The sequence below is a fragment of the Phyllostomus hastatus genome, unplaced genomic scaffold, assembly GCF_019186645.2.
Source record: "Phyllostomus hastatus isolate PE091 unplaced genomic scaffold, TTU_PhHast_1.1 phas_contig_34, whole genome shotgun sequence".
In the NCBI taxonomy this organism is placed as follows: domain Eukaryota; kingdom Metazoa; phylum Chordata; class Mammalia; order Chiroptera; family Phyllostomidae; genus Phyllostomus; species Phyllostomus hastatus.
In genome coordinates, this window is record NW_025333857.1 from 57,902,547 (window position 1) to 57,920,162 (window position 17,616).

At 46.8% G+C, this 17,616-nt stretch overlaps 1 protein-coding gene across 7 annotated transcripts in view; it reads left to right on the forward strand.

Annotated features, from left to right (window-relative positions):
* Positions 1-17,616, forward strand: part of PALM2AKAP2 (PALM2 and AKAP2 fusion) — a 307,871-nt gene that overhangs the window by 77,648 nt on the left and 212,607 nt on the right. For all 7 annotated transcript variants that reach the window (XM_045840285.1, XM_045840286.1, XM_045840287.1 and 4 more), the window contains one exon: positions 2,694-2,824. In XM_045840285.1, coding sequence (XP_045696241.1) covers positions 2,694-2,824 — 131 coding nt within the window. The remainder of the gene's footprint in view (positions 1-2,693; positions 2,825-17,616) is intronic.

Genomic DNA, 17,616 nt, shown 5'->3' on the forward strand with positions numbered 1-17,616 from the left:
AGTGTGGAAGACGGCTTCTCGGGTAGCATTTTACCTGCACTTTCTCAGGTGAAAGTGGGAGAGGCCAAGGGAACAGGGCGAACAACCATAATAAATATTTCTCTAGTAGTGTCTATGGGCCCAGAACTTTCCATGTATGAACTCGTTTAATCCTCATAACAAGCCCACAGTGGGCGCTCTTGCTGTGCCCATTTCACAGATGAGGGAGCTGAGGCTCAGTGAGGCCGAGGAGCCTGTCCGAGGTCACACCGCCAATAAGCGGCAGCGTGGCTCCAGAATGCAGGCTGTTAAGTACTGTTCCGCATGGCCTCTGGTAGATGTGAGCGTGCTCTGTCTGGGGGATTTTCAGTAGCTTGAGTGGAGAACCGTGGTTCTGAGTATTTTTTTCTTCTGTATTCCCGTTAGGAAGACCCACCAGTTTATCCCATCCCTTCCCATTTTCCCATGGACAGTGACAAAGCTTCAAAGAATGTAGTCACTGCTAGGGCTGTCATAATAAATACCGTAGAGTGGGCGGCTTAACCAACAGAAACTTACTGTGTCTTAAAACTGGAGGCTGGAAGTCCAGGATTGAGGTGTCAGCAGAGTTAGTTTCCTCTAATGCTGTCTCCTTGGACTGTCGATGGCTGTCTTCCACGGGGGTCTTTGCATGGTCTTCTTTCTGTGCATGTCTGTGTCCTGACCCCCTCTTCTGGTAAGGACACCAGTTATATTGGCTTAGGGCACATCCCAGTGATCTCATTTAACCTGAAAGGCCCTCTTTTCGAATACAGTGACATTCTCGGGGAGTAGGGGTTCGGGCTTCAACCTGTGAATGAATGTTGGGAGGGGGGCTCAGTTCAGCCCATCAGTGAGAGCAACAAAGTAAACAAATTATACCGTGGGCTTCTATGCATGCTTTTATATTATTTAAAACGCTCTGTAAATTTTTAAGTACTTTTTTTACTTTCCAACTATTTATGTATAATATACTTACAGGCAGTATGTTGCCAGTGAGTGAGAGTAACTGAGCACATTGGAGTGATGGGTCTGCTCCTGTCAGTACTCACTTTAGCGGTGCAGTTAGGAATGCCTTCCATGCGAACAGACTCGGGTCTCTAACTAATGGAAAGCTGCAGATGGAGTCCTATAAACATGCTTCTCTGTGCACTCTAAGAGTAACCAAACAGGTCTCCACCCACAGTGATTTATGATTAAAAACAAGAATGATGCCAGTGAGCACCGTGGCCTCCTGGATGCCACACTGATGAAGAAGCATCGCTGACAGAAGGTCCTGCTGCAGGTGCAGGGTCCTCAGCCATCAGAACTTGCTCATTCCTCTGTGTCAGCAGGGTCTCCGCCGTGCTGAATGGCTGCGGACTCCTTCACAGGATGGAGAATCAGAACCACCAGTGAATTCCACTTCACTATTACTAAATATTAGTCATTGTTAGGGACTCATTTTACAGGCCCATAATAAGTAGCCCTTAATCCCATGTAACTCCAGAATTGAGTATTTTTTGCTCATAAGAGCAATAGAAAGGAAACTGTATTGAGTGTGAATTTTGCGTTCACTATCTTAGAGACACACCCCACTCTCTCATTTCTGTGAATGACATTTAATTAGCTCCGAGCCATGCATGGCCTGCCTCTTAGTCATTAAGAGGGCTCCCTTTCTTTCACCTTGCTCACCCTGTCTGCGGAGGTTAAATAAGATTCTGATGGAGGTGCTGTCAGGGAGCCAGGGAGCTCAGTGTTGCTGCATGTTGACTGGCCTCAGAGCTGTCACGCCTGTGGTTGCTGGGAAGAACTGGTCACGTGCCCTGCTCCTGGCAGACCTGGCCGTGCATCCTCACAGCGGCCCATTCCCAGGACCACCCACCTGCCCACCGGGACACTCAGCCCTCGTGTCCAGCCTCTGCAGATACCCAGTAGCCACCGCCTGCCAGCTAGGGTCCGTGGAATGGAAACCCAAATCACAAATCCTTTTCCTGCTTTCTTTGTCTTGCTCTTCATTTTAGGGAGTTTCAACATGCCTTTTTCTTGGGCTGTTTTTCTTTCCCTTCTCAAAGCAGTCATCACTCTGTCCCAACATCCGACCAAAACACAGAAACGTTTTCCTTTCACTCCAAGATATATCGACGCTGGCTCAGGTGTGCTACCTGATTTCAGTACCACCTGGGACCCCAGCTGGGGGTGGGTGGCAGTCATGAAAGAGTTTTTAAGACAAACTGTGGTGTAGATTAACCTTTTAAAAAGAAGACTTTTAGATGGACTGAATATTAGGTGATCTTAGGACATTTTATTATGCGACTGTAGTTGCACAGAAGAATGTCCTTTTTTAAAAAAGAAATAATGAAATATGTATGTGTGAAATATCATGTTTTGTTATTTATTATGTATTGGTGAAAAAAGTGCATGTGGCAAAATGTTTATAATTGTTACATCTAAATGAGGTTACATGGGCATTCATTATACAGTTTCCTCCATTTTTCTGTATGTTTTCAAACTTTTTTATAATAGAAAATGTAGAATAAACCCCTCTCCGGGGACTGGGCAGGAAGGAAGCCAGGAGCCACGCTGGCGAGGAGGGGAAGGCGGCGGTTCAGGGGCTGCTGGGTAGGGGCCTGGCTACAGCACAGGCTCTGAGGATGGAGCGGAGGCTGTGGGCCGAGAGGGGTCACGCGGTCTGTTCTCTTCTCTCATTCCCACAGTCCAAAGTGCTCCGGGAAAAATGGCTGCTGCAGGGTATACCTGCTGGAACTGCCGAAGAGGAGGAAGCCAGGAGGCGGCAGTCTGAAGAGGATGAATTCAAAGTCAAACAACTTGAAGATAACATTCAGAGGTAGGTGGTTTTCCCGCCCAGCAGCCACCCGGTTAAGGTTTCACAGTGCAGTAACCACTATTTTCCTCTAGGGGGCGTGCTCAATGCGGTCACCCTTTATCCAGAGATTTAGAATTATCTTCCTAAACAGAGTGCATCGATACCATTTCAACTTTTACAGAGACCCCAGAATTATTACTCTGAGTAATAGCTATTGTTTTGGGCTGTCATACAGTTCATCGATGTCTTCAGGGACCGGTGAGGTGTTGTAAGCAGCTTGCCCCTTCACTAATTGCCCCTTTTTGAGTTTTCTATCAGTTTTTGTCTCTTTCCTCCTTGGGCTCAGGCTGTCAGCTGTCAGTGCTGCCATATAGAGGGTCTGTTTTCAGTGCTGCCGTTGATCGATTGGACGCGGGGAAATTGTAAGCAAGGGTCTCGGGATTGAGACGAAGAGGGCAGGAGCACTGAACGACGGTACCCCGTGGGTTACGTTGTGCCTGCACTCCAAAAATTCACCGTGTGTGGTCTCCTTTCCCTGCTCAGAGGGCGAGGGGCTTCCTCTAGGGTCCTCAACCAGGATCTGAGCATTTCAGTCCGGGAGATCAGTGGCTTTCCTCTGGCCACGGGCTGCCCAGGCTCACACAGGAGCAACAACGTAGGTTCCACTTGGGAACAGTAGCCATGACAGGTCCCAGGACACCTAGTCGGACATATGAAGTGGTGGTGGGAGGTGGTGGAAGGCTTTGGAACCAACTCTTCCCCTCCACCCTATGTCACCAAATTTGGCCTGAAATCTCACCCTGGAGAGCTTCATCTTTCTCCTGGGGTTACGAGCTCTTTTAAAACACAAAGGGCAATAGCTAACTTGCTCCCAGCCATTTGTACCCCAGAGTGAATGAAGACTGTGAGGGGGCCCAGTAGTGCCACCAAAGGGGAAATGCCCTGAGGCCCATGTCCCTGCTTTGCCTGGGCTCTGATGTGCTTTCAAGAGCTCTCAGAGCAGCGTGGTTAAACTTTGCTATATACAGGGGTGGGCAAAAGTAGGGGTACAGTTGTTCATATGGAAAATAATACAATAATAAATAGTAATGCAAGAATAAACTCTGTTTTGTGCACTTACACCTGTAAACCTACATTCACCCGCCCGGTGTGTGCTTGTGTGTGTGTGTAGTAGTGCCGGAAGAAGGACACGTGAATGCTGTAAACAGTGGCATAAGCTTGTGAGGACAGATACCTCCAGAACCCAGGAAAGGACTCCCTGTTAGAAGCCCAGAAGATGGGAGGGTCAGAGGCAGGATGCAGAGTCCTGAGCCTCGGGGGTTTCTTCTCTTCAGGAGGGGCTCAGCTTAGGCCAGATGAGGAAGCCAAGGACTATTGGAAATACTGGCAGTAAATTGACGAGGAAAAGGCAGTTCTGAGAAATGGTTTTAGAGGAAGTTTGTTTTTAAGTCTCAAAGTGACAGTGCTTTCTGCTCCCTGGTGCTTTCTGCTGCAGGGACAGTTGACACGCTACAGGATCTCTTTGTCTTTACTCATGTCAAAAGTGACAGTCATCTTCCTGGCCCTTTCTTGCTGGCTTGACACAATCATAACACATGGGTCTGGGGCAAAGTAGATGCTCCATAGGTATGTGTCAAATGAAAGAATTGGGGTGGGTGTACCGTGCTTCAGGGAACCCCTGCCTGGCGGAGCAAGCCTGGGAGTTTACCCTCCAGTCCAACTTGGAAAAATCCTAGAGGCCAAGTGGGCTGGGCACAGTCTGTTCCCAGCAAGAACCGTGGTTCAGGTTTGGGGCGGGGCAGCATTGTGCATGTAGAGATAAAATTCCGAATCTGAATCTTTATATAATAAGAATCTGGAAACTGTCCACGGATCAGATGCAGCTGAACAGACAAATAAAGAAATTCTAAAGGAAACCTTGAAGCACAACAGGAATTTGTAAGTCTTTAGGTTTTGGTCCACTAGTCTAAGTTCCTCCCCAGCCACAAATTAAATTAGATTCTCTTAAAGAGATGTATGAACTCTTCCAACTACGAAGTATTTTAGTGCAGTTGTATCCTGACGGTGTTTTAGTCCTTGTTGGCAAAACCAGGAGTAACACAAAGAACCCGAAGGAGCAGGAGAGGAGAGAGAACAGTACCCAAAGAACAGGGAGAATGCCTACAAGGAAAATTAAGGGAAATTTGGGTCATTTCGTTTAGAATAAGAAAAGATAATAGCAGCCTGACTCAGAAAGTTGAGTGTATATAGGATGTAGGTCACGCTTTAACTTTTTTAAAAAATTTTATTTAAATTGCTGTTGCAGTACAATTTTCTATCTTTTACTCCCATCCCAACCCACCCACCCAACCCTCACTCTTTAACTTTTTATGTCTGGGCCATTCTGGGTACGATAAAGACTTAAAATAGAGCATGAGAACTAGACCTGTGTCTATTTCCCTAGATACCTTCAAGATGAAAGAACATAACACCTTTCTTTTTTTAAAAGATTTTATTTATTTATTTTTAGAGAGGGAAGGGAGGGAGAAAGAGAGAGAGAGAGAAACATCAATGTGCAGTTGCTGGGGACTGTGGCCTGCAACCCAGACATGTGCCCTGACTGGGAATCGAACCTGCGTGCGACACTTTGGTTCACAGCCCGCGCTCAATCCACTGAGCTACGCCAGCCAGGGCTAACCACCTTTTGAATTCTCTGATTCTAAAATTCTTTATAGTGCCAGTAGCCGCACAAGAAGTTTCAGGTGTACAGACAAGTTTTCTTCCAAAATGCGGATTATAAACTGTTAGTAGTTTGGAACTGGGAATGTTGTCTCTCTTCTTAAACTATTATTTACAGTGCTTAGATCTGGAGGTCAGCTCACAAAAAGGGAGGGAGCGAGGGAAGGTAGGAAATATGTAAATAGACCATTAAATTCTGGGCACTCCAGTCATCTGGGATGCTTTAATATACAGATTCCCAGGCCCCGTTCCAGGAAATTTGGATTCAGTGACCCAGGTGGGGAGCCCAGTAATTGATGTTTTTTAATGAGTGCTCCGTGTACGTCTCTTGCGTGGTCCGGCTCAAGAATAATTGCTTTAAATGGTTATCTAAAAAAGAATAGATCACAAAATGAAATCTCATTTTAGTGCCTAGAAAACCCCCAAGAGAAGTGAGAAATTAATAGTGTTTATAAGAAACTTGATTTCACACAAACAGATAAAGACAACCTTGATCCTTGATTCTAGGCTGATTCTAAGCCTGAGTGCTTTGACTCGAGGACATGTGAAGCCTGCTTCGGGTCTCTCGCAGGTGGGAACAGAGCTCTCTGTCCAGTATAGTGCTCCGTCTCTCTGCCACAGGCCCCACTGTGACTCCAAACTCCACTTGAACCTGACTAGAAACACCCCTGGGGTACCAGACTAAAAATTACACAGGTCAGGAAAGCAGACTACTTTCTACAAGGCCAGAACATTCCACCATTTATCAAAGATTTCTGGTTGAAATTCAGAGCGCTATAGCCCCGAGGCGATGCCCTTGAGCTGGCGGGAAAGGAGGAGAACAGGTCATCACGGTGGATGAGCAGGTGGTTACTCCTTTGCACAGCCTTTCCTGGGACAGCGTCAGGACGGCGCGGTCTGTTGATTACATTCCCGGCCTGCTGGACACCAGAAGCGTCATAGACTAAAGGAGGTTAGAAGCGTTGAAAGCAAAATCTGCACCCAGATATCTTTTTAAAATTTTCTTTTTTAAAACATTGAAATGTCACATCTTCTGTATATGCTTTATGTCCCATTGGGGTACCACGTTGAGAAAGCCCAAAGAATGGTTTCTGGTTTGGGCCCTTGTCACCCACTGTCCACGCCATCACGGTGTGGGACGGGTGCCCAGGGGCCACACGTGAGTCGCACATGAATGCTTTTGGACATTCTAGGCAGTTGGAGCCACACTAGCCCTATCTACTCCACATCTGCTCCAATCAAGTCCTGTCGTTCACATTGTGGTTTTACCACATAAGATTCTCTTTCTACTGCCATGAGGTTTTTTTTTTATTCAAGCATTTGAAATGCAGTGTTCTTAACTTTCTTTGATTAGGTGAGAAATAGAGGGAGCATTTGCTCGCTGCCTTGGAGTTACCCCAGTGAAGCTGAGAACGCTCGTGGAGTAGTAAATGGAAATGGAATGAGCTGTCCTAAAGCCAGGGTGCTAATTCTAGCTCTGCCGAAAATTTGCTCTGTGACTTTGAGCAAGTGTCTCCTTGTCTCTGGTTTTCTCATCTATTCAGTGAGGTTCTCTCGGGATCTTCCCCCTCCAGTATTCTGAGATCCTCTGATTTGAGAGGTTGGCTTGAGATCCCTCTTTTGAACACACGTACCTGTGCACAGAAATGTCACTGTTGTGGAAGGAAGTGGTTTTGGAGACAGGCCAGCACCAGGGAAAGAGGTTAAATTCTCAGGAAACAAAAGCCCCGTGTGTAACTGAATCATCACAGATGTGACTAATTCATCTGAACTGCTGTCAGTTCTAAAATATGTCACATCACATAGTCATTGGATAAAATACTGAAGTCCCAGCTGCGAAGCCAGAGAGGGCAACTTTTTAAAAGAAAATTCAAGATGCAAATGGACTGGTTCATTTCTGCTTCTGATTTAAAATCCTCTGAATGCCTCTGGTGGTCTCTGATGGATACCAGAATTCACTTAATTTCCCACATTCTTAAGTCCCAGAGCAAAAGACTGGCAAAATCAGGCAAAGGCATGTGTGTGTTATATTATTGGATTCTGGCAACCAAGAAGACAGTCCCCCACAAATAACAGACATAGAAAAGGCAACCACAGAAATGTATTGGAATGACAATGCACACTTGCATGGGACTTAGTGCATTCTTCTTGCTTGCTATTTTTAACCCCAAGATGCCCTGTTCCTTCTCAGCAGGGAGCGGAGCACCCCACATTAGCATTCCATCTCTGTGCCCTCCCAGCCGCCGCCCCCCCTTTCGGCAATCCAGCTCTGTTCTCCTCCCCCTTCTTTGTGTTTTACTAAAATAAATTATACATACTGTGAACCATACAGTGATACAGTGACATCCCTATATCACCTAATATTTATTGCTCTCTTACTCTGCTCTTGGTACTGACCTAGCTTTTTGACCCTCGTTACTTCAGTAAGTTTCTCATTTGATCCTCACAACACGCTCATGAAGTAGCAGCGATCGTGATGATGCCCATAATACAGCTGGAAGAACTGAGACTTAGGAGGTAAAGTAGAATAACATGCTACCTGGAATGACCCCTTTAATGTAAGTGAGACAGTGAGTATCTGAACTCAGCTATGCCTAATTCCAAAGCACATCATCAAAAATCTCAGCAAAAGTTATTTTAAGTTAAAAATGTCTGAGACCCGTGATGTTCAGTGAAATCAGACAAAGTTCACCTCATAGTGACTATAGGTGGGTGGACAGTAATGTAGGTCTCCCTCCTCTGCCCCAACAAGTGCTCTTCCAGGAAGCAGTGTAGCAAATGTACAAAGGGCTGGGCTTGGAGCCATCGTGAGTGGTCATCATGACTGGTGAGGCTGCCCCCTTCAGGTTCTCTCGGGAAGTACAGGCTCCATTTTAGGCTTAGTTGCTTTGTGTCTCCAAAGCCCTTTGCTGTTGAGTCCACTTTCTTGGCTGTATGTGCATAGCCTAAATCTCTGTTGGAAACAGTGTGTGATTATGTAAAGGGCTTCTAGCATAGCATGCTGATTAGGAAGCTGGACCTTAAAGGAGTTTGACCTTCGTCTGAGTCCTAGTTCTGCATGTACGAGTTGTTTGATCTTGGACAAACGGTGTAACCTCCCTGGACTGAGCTTCCTCACCTGTCCACTGGGGTTAACAATGAAGTGTTGTTGTGACGTGCAGAGATCATGACATTTGTGAAGTGCCGAGTACAGTAGGCTGTTGGCAAGTAAGAGTATTGCTCCTGTTATTGTTTTCTCCTCCGTTCTTCGAGAACAGGGTTTCTCAGTAGCATCACTATTGACATTTGGGGCCAGATCATTTTTGTTGTTGTTGTTATTGTTGTGGTTGTTGTGGGGAGCTGTTGTGTGCTCTGCAGAATATTTAGCAGCATCCTTGGCCTCTACCCAGCTGATGCACCACCTCCTCCCCTGCCCCTAGTCAAGACAATCAAAAATGTGCCCAAGCATTGCTAATTATCTCCTGGGGGCGGAGGGCCAGGGGAATAGCCCTGAATTGAGAACCACTGCTCTAAAGCCTAGAGTGACAGGTGTTGATACTAAGGCAAAAATAACCCATCAAGTAGATTAGGGATATAGAACCCTCAAAAGATATATGAAGATAACAATAATGATTCTCGGGGCAGAATGACAAAGTGTTTCCGTTACTTGGAAATATGAGGCTTCTCTTAAGCACTGAGCCATGAAAGTCAGTTCTGAGTTGTTGTTTTTTAAAGGTTGTATCCAACGCTACACTGATTTTGCGAAGGCAGTGATTTTATGACAGCTCATAAAACTGTAGATCTTAGGTACGCATAACTGAGGTGTTATCTGGATCAACTCCTATTTGACACTCAACTTTCCAATAAACCCGAAGGCAGAAAGTAACAGGGAACTCATACCCTCTCAAAGTAACACCCAAGTCCACACTGGAACAACTCTCATTATTATCGAAGATCCTCCTTTGGAATGAAAATTATATTCTGTGCAATTTCCACTGACTCTGTGGCTCCTAGCCTGACCTCCTGAGATTACACAGAGAAGTCACTCTTTACAGACTCTGAAATCTGGATGCTTGTGGTCTGTGGTCAGCTTGGGAAGCTGAGACAGGTGCAGAAGGAAGCACTCTGAACTTGCTCTCAAGTTTGTCAACATTGCCTGTGTGTTTCTTCATGGCAGTAGTGGAAGAGCCCACTGCCAGACACTTCCCATGCTTCTTGCCTTACTCACTCCAATTGCCTCATTATTGGTCAGGTAAATTGGGTTCAAAGTGCCCGGAACTATGCAAATAGTGGGAGATTTCCACTGAGACCACATAAGAGCCACCTTTGAGGAGTGCTTACATTTTCTAGCGCTTAATCATTGTAATTAAAGGAAACGTGCAAAGTCAACTCTCTTGGCAGCTGGGCCCTGGCTTTTTGGCTTATGGTTGCCATCCCTCAAGTTTTCCCTCTACAAAAAGCTTTGAAAGTAGTATTTTTCTTGCCCCTGTAGCTTGTAACATGGTCATTTCTAATCCTTCTATACTCTTACCGGACCAAAACCATCAAGGGCCCTGTCGATATTTTCTTGCACAGTCTTCACCCATGGTGCTTTCTGAAGGCATTGGATGGTCCCTTGGGTCTCTCCCAGGGAGGACAGCCTTTGATCTTAGAGCAGGGGGTCCTTACCAGCAAGACTGGGGGTTGTGGTCCAGTGACCAGGAGGATTTGATGGGGAACAGATGTGCTTAGGCAGGCCGCCTTGATGCCTCCATCACTAGGATGCTAGAAGAAGTGCCCCATGTGGTCTCCCACACTAAAAGTGACTCCTGTCATCATGGATTCTTTGAATCTCTCACCCCAGGAGTGAGCCCTAACAGTGGGAATTTCAGGCGAGGTGAGAAGAGAACAAGACACAGCAACAGATGGGTTAGGTTTAGGTTACGTTTGTTAGGAGGGATTTACCTACATCCTGTTCCCCACTCCCTTTGCTCTGAGAAACGGTTTTAGCGCATTTGGAGCACATGCTGAGTTATCTTTGCTAAATGAAGGCTTAAGGTTTGTTACGCTCACAGATTCTGAGTCAGGACTTTGAGCAGAGAGCAGCAGGAATGGCTTGTCTCTGCCCCACAGCACATGGGGCCTCCGCTGGGAAGACACAGGTGGCTGGGGGTGACTCCAGGGGCTGGGAGCTGGAATCAGCTGGAGGCTTCATCCTCGCATGTCCAGGTCCTGAGCCTGTGATGTCTCAAAGGCTAGGACTAATGTCCAGGGCATGTCCCCATGGCTCCTCCATGGGCTTGACCTTCTCACTGCACTGCAGCTGGGCTTTGACAAGGAGCAACTCAAGGGAGGGTGTCTGGGGAGCCTTTCCAGAGACCCATGTGGAAGCCGCAAGACTTCCTCTGTCCTTGCTGCTGGAGGTGTCGGTAGTGTCACTTCTGCTGCATCTCATTGGTTTCAACTAACCCACGAAAGCAACTCAGATTCAAGAAGAGGAAAATTAAACTCTTGTCTCTTGATGGGAATGGTAGGGTCACACTGCAGAAGGGCACATGGGATGGAAGATATTTTTGCAGCCAGATTTGGAAAATATAGTCTGCCTCAGAGCCTATGTTGTTTGGCGCATATTTGAAAACTAGCCTTTATTATTATATACGTTTGTTTGAACGTTTCTTTTACTATTATGCTGTTTCCTCTTTATTTTTATTCATCTTAAAATCTGTTTTGGTGCAGTTAAAAAAAGGATTAAGGAGTGGAGGCATGAATGTGACTTGAAAGCCACATGTGAAGTGAGGAGACCACGGTGCCTCCTGCCGACAGAAAGCATCTCCCGCCTCGCAGCCTGGCCTGCTGCTCTCCTCTGAAGCAGAATCTCTGTTGGAATAATACCCACGCCAGGGACCCTGGAGTCATGTGTTTGTTTCTCCCATGCAGAGAGGCAAAGGAAAAAAGTGAATCATATCTGAATGCTGCCAGTGCGCAGAGAATGTCTGTGAGGGTTCAGGGACACTCCTGCCAGCATAGATGGTCACCCCAATCTGGGTGCCTGGGGGAGGGACTTTAAGGACTGCCATAGTACATGGCATGAGGGCTGCAACCTTCACCAGATTCTGGATGAGAGGACAGGATGTGTCTAAACACCAGTGGCATTCAAGGCCACTGCTGGGCCACATGGCTCCTTTGCACAAATTAGAAAATGCAGCTTCACACAGGGCCACTGCTTGGGAAGCCCACTGGCTGGAATCCAGCTGCTTCGCTCCTTCAGCCAGCATCCTGGGGACAGGAATACGCTTTGCAAGCTTATACAGTGGCCCCATTCCCATCCTTTCCTCAGTGACCTTGTTCTTGTTTGGCCATTAAGATATTCCCAATTTTACCCTGGCTGGTGTGGCTCAGTAGATTGAGTGCCAGCCTGTGAACCAAAGGGTCACCAGTTCGATTCCCAGTCAGGGCACATGCCTGGTTTGCAGGCCAGGTCCCCAGTAGGAGGAGCATGAGAGGCAACCACACATTGATGTTTCTCTCTCTCTCTCTCTTCTTCCCTTCCCCTCTCTCTAAAAATAAATAAAATCTTTTAAAAAAAAAGACAGTCCCAATTTCCCCCATTCTTACCTAATCTCAGGTGAGGGCAAAAGAGATGGAGATGAAGCTTTTTTCAGGCCACGGGGGAGCTCAGACAGGTAATCCAACCATAAAAGGGTGGGGAAGCTCCTATTAGCAGAGTCCGAAGGGGTCTATGAGAACATATACAGAGGAGGGGAACTCAGATTAGGGGGTGCAGGTGAGACTTCCTAGAGAAGATGATGTTTGAGGGAATGTGTTTTTCTCCTGCTAGGCAAATGTTTTCTCTTTTTTCATTCCATTCCATTCCTTTCCATTATATTCTGGTTGTTCCCTGTTGGGATGTAAATTCTGTAACAGCAAGGGCTTTATTGGTCGCTCACCATATTCGTCTCTTCAGGCTGCTGTAACACATGACCTTAAACTAGGTGGCTTAGAACATCAGAAATTTGTTCTCTCACAGTTCTGGAGGCCAGACATCCAAAATCAAGGTGTCAGGAGAGCTGTGCTCCCTCAAAGGCTCTAGGGGAGGACACTTCCCTGCCTCCCCCAGCTCCTGGTGGCTCCAAGCGTCCTTGACTTGTGGCCACACAACTCTAATCCCTTCCTCTGTCTTCATAGGGCCTCTCCTCTTCCCCCTGTGACTTCCCCTCTTCTGTTTCTTATAAGGACATTTGCCATTGGATTTAGGACCCAACCCGATAATCCTGGATAATCTCAATCCTTAAACTAGTTACATCTGCAAAGACCCCCTTTTCCAAATGTGGTCACATTCACAGGTCCCAGGGGTGAAAAAGGACGTATCTTTGGGAGGCCACCACTCAGCACACTACACCCACTGCATGTGCCCCAAGAGCCTAGAGTGCTGCCTGGTGTCTACTAGGTTGCTCAGTACATATTTTTTAATGTAACTGGTCTGCATCAGCCTTAGGTCATCCACAGGATTGTCATGAGGTTCAAAACCAACATTTACGTCTAGAGATAGTGTAGGGCTGTAGTTACGGGCATGAACATCAGCAGCACTTGCTGAGTTCAAGTCCAGGGTCTCCACTTCCTGCCTGTGTAATCTTAGGCAAGTTCCTTCAGCCTCTCTCCGCTTCAGTTTCCTCTCCTGCGTAAAGGAAGACAATAATAATGAGATGAACTTTATTGGGTAGTGGTGATGATTAAGTCAAATGAATGATTTAATGAATGTATGCAAATTAGAACTGTCTAGTACTTGATGCCTAATACATTTTAGCTTCTATTATAAAAATAGAAGAGTGTCTAATATGAGACAATGTGTCATATATAAGTAACCCCAAATTGTTTGATTTTAGAAGGCTTTCTCTCTACTTCCAGAAACAGCTGAGAGGATGTTTCAAGCTTAGCATTCCATTTCAGAAGTCAGCTCCAGCTGGACAGTGGAGTCCAGTGGTGACTTTGGAAGCCTCAGCCCTCCCACTGTGAGGTCCAGGCAGAGCTGGGGCCGAGGCTTGGTGCACTGTGCCAAGAGCTGAGTGCCTGCCGCCTTACAAGGCAGGGACGTGTCTGTGCCCAGGGCAGCTGCCCCTCGCTCGCAGCTTCCCTCCTATGACCAGCTTATGTCTGTTACCCCTGAGGCCCTCAGCAGGAATTCCAGGGCTTCCTGGGACCTGTCAGCTGATGTAGAGGCTGAAAAAGAACAACTCCAAGGGCAGACGAAGTAGGACAGTATGACTGATGGACTTGAGAAGAATCTAGACCACTAGTGGGGCAGACTGGGTGGAAGAGGGTAAGAGTCTGGAATTATCTTAGGGTTTTGGTTTTTTTTTCAAAGTAACTTGATGCTTTTCAGTTGCTTATTTTAAAAAATCATCTGGGTTGTCTGAGGGATGCCCTGCTCAGCTGCTTGGGAGACTGGCTCTGTCAGAGGAAAATGGCCAAACCCAGTGCTGGTCACAGCATGGTCCTCGAGCTATTTCCAGTTAGACAACTGTTTGTTACCCGTCTATGACAACATAAAGTCAGAAGCTGCCAGTTAGGTGTTTAGAAAGTTTAATAACAATCTGACATCACCATGACAACCAATTGGGCAATCAGTGGACCGGCCTCATTAAAGAGACCAGTTTGGGTGTGGTCACACATCCAGTGGTGAGTTACTTGTGTCGTGAGACAAGTACTAGTACAACTACTAGTACAAGACAAGTACTAGTCTGCTGGGAGTTGAATAAACCCCAGTCCTTCCCATAGAGAGCTTGAGAAGCATACTGCAAAGCCAAATGCCTACGTGTTTAAATATCATTATTGCCAGCTCTTGCACCATTCAGCTTTAGATCTAGAAGAAACAACGTGGAGAGTCCTCCAGGGGTATCCAACCTTTTGGCATCACTGGGCCATACTGCAAGAAGAGTTGTCTTGGGCCACGCGTTAAATATACCAACACCAACGAAAGCTGATGAGCAAAAAAAAGGTTTTAGGTAAATGTATGATTTTATGTTGGGCTGCATTTGTAGCCATCCTGGGCTGCATGCGGCCCGAGGGCCATGGGTTGGACACCCCTTCTTCAACTAAGCCCCTCCCACACTTCTCACCTTAAAGGTGAAGAACCCAGGGCTGGGACAGACCATGGAGCTCTTGGAATGAGCCAGCCAGTGATCTTCCTGGAACTAAACCCAGGTCTCCGGTGCTCTTCTGGAGCGGCCGTTCTTTTCTTGTAGCTAATGCAAAAGCAATTTCAGCCCCCGACAAGGAGTCACACACTCCAAATGAGTGCCCGAGGATGATACTGTTTCCTTGGGAACAGATGTTTCATAAACAACCCTGGTCTGACATATGGGGTACTCTGCCGTTGCTGGGGTCTTTCGCTCTGCTCAGCCAAGGGCAGGACTCTTTAGGACACTGATATGTTAACATTAGCTACCCACATACACACACACAAATAGCTTGGTTTTGATCTTGAGAAAATCAGTGAATGTCCCAGCTGAATCTGTAAATAGGACCAAGAATAAGATTGCTCTCCCTGGGGACATGCTAAGAATTTTTATCAGGTGACAAAAGGAAGCCCAGAGGAATGTCTCAGTCTGGGAAAGCAGAAGTAAAACTTGGCTCTCCACTCTGTAGGACTCTCCATGGTGAAAAGTCATCCAAGAGTGACTGGTTTGTTCAGCCCTCCGCGCTCAGGTAGGACTACACTTACGGCATTTCCGAGTGATGCACATTTCTCCGGATTGTAAGAAAGGGAGGGAGAGTCTACAGTTGAGTGGCCTTTCCATGGCCAGCACTGTCGTGCCCAGGACAGTGTTCATGGGGTCAGGCAGGGAGGAAGCACGGCTTTGTCAGGGCACAGTCCCTACTGGTGGAAAGTCAGAGGGTCACCCTCGTATCTCAAGGATGGCGGCATTTATATCCTGAGCGTGTCCTGTGTCTAGGGTAGTCATGCAGCTCTGATGAAGAACATGGTGAAGATGCTTCTCTGACTTCTCTTCAAATGATATAATTTTTGATGTAATTCACTGGCTTTCACATGTCTTAATGAGGATTTTCCCCAGCCCGCTAGGCTTCACTTAGTAATTAGCCCTAAGGACTTTTTGCCACTCCTTAGATCTGAATCCAATGCTAGATACAGAATTCTAGCAACAGGAGATGTGGGTTTTCGACAAGGCTTAAATAGTCACCACTCAACCTTTCAGCAGGGTGGGCTGTTGCCAACCTGGCACCCGCCGTGGGCAGTGGGGTGGTGTAGGGCCAAGAGCCAGCGTGCTCACTGGATTCGACTCTTTAACTTTTTTAAAACCAATATAGAGATTAAAAATTGAAATTTTTGATAAAAACAAGACAATACTTTGTGAAGATCCTGGTTATGGGTGGCTGACTTTGGGTCACCCCCTTGTTATAAAATGTTCTTCCCATCCTCAGACAAACTGCACTGACTCCATCCCCCTTCCTCACTCACCGTCCTCCGTGCCCAGCATTTCTGCCTCCTCACCTCCCGTTCACGCTCCTGTGTGCCCTCTGACCCTGCGCTTGCCAAGTCACCAGTGACCATTTAGCGGCTAAGTGCCTAAGTGCGGCAGAGACATTTTAATCCTCACCTGAGCCGACTGTTAGCAGAAGCCGAGACCGCTGAACACTCCCTCTGTCCTGACAGATCGCCCCTCCCTGGTTGACTTGACATGAGAATAGCCTTGACCTTCCAACTTCTCTCCCTCCTTCCATCCTTGAAATGTTCGTTCTTTGGGATTCTTATGTTCGTGCTCGTGTTCCTTCTTACACTCTCTCGGAGTGATAGTATCTGTTCTCTTAGCTTCTGAAATGCAAACATAATTTTGTCCCTGTTTTTTCTTCAGAGCCACCCATATATCCAATGGCCTCCCGGCTATAGCTATTTGGATCTCTCCCAAATGCCTAAAACGCAACATGTCAAAAATTGAACTCACTACTTTCTCTGATTTAGTCCCCCTCTTTGGTTCTTCATGTCATTGAAGAGCCTCCCTGTGCGCCCAGGTGCCCAAGTCTGAAACCAGGGCATCATTCTTGATGCCGCTCCCCTTTTCAACCGCTTTTCTGTTCAGTAAGTATATGTCACAAGTACTTCTAGAATCCTTCCACTCTTTTCCATTCCCACTGCCACGACACTAGTCCAGAGTGTCACTGTCTTTCCTGTGGGCTGTGCAACAGTCTCTTACCCAGTCTCCCTTCCTCTAGCATTGTGTCCTTCTAGCCCAAACTCTACCGGCCACCAGAAATATCTCTCAAAATTTACATCTCTTGATGTCACTCTTCAGCTTGAAAACCCTTACCCATTCCCCTTCGACTATAGATAAAGTCCAAACTCCCCATATGGCTTAGAGAGCCACTTATAGGACCTCTCTTGCTTCTCTGGCCTTCTCTCCCATGATCGCCTCCTCCTCCCATCGCTGGCCACCCCAGTCACTCCCTGCAGTTCCCTGGAGGTATCATGTTCTCTGTGTCACGTTCTTTGTACAACCTGTCCCATCTGCCAGGAACACTCTTCACCTCCTCTTTACTTGGCTAACTCCCACCGATCCATCACACCTCAGTTCAAACACCCCAAACCCTGAACACTGACTTAACATCCCCCCCCCCTGCTCATTTTTAGCCCAGAACTTGCTGTATTATAGCACACAGGAAGCTGTTTTCTCTCTGTGTCCTCCCCCAGCCTCCGCATCCTGGAGGCCAAGAGAGTATGGGGTTCACTTCTGTGTTTCCAGATCCTACCACACTGTTCGGCACGAAAGGCTTTTATATGTATTTGCTGGGAGGAGGAAGAAAAGAAAGAAGGTAGCACAGGTGACACACCCTTTGGGTGTAAGTGTAAGATTTCTCTCTGCACAGGCATTTCCAGCTGAAAGGTGAGCCTTTGTCTCCATTCATTTGTTGACATGTAATCATGACATGAACTAATGGAAGGAAATTATTCTCTTGGCACTGCTTTTATTTACCTAGAAGTACGGACAAGTGCTGCTAGGAACAAACATTCATGCTCTCAACTCATTGCTCTGAAGTGGTTGATATAATATTCATTTGGAACAAGATTCTTAAAGAGATACTCATTGAGCATTGTGCATAGCAGTGGGCAAGGTGTGGGGGTT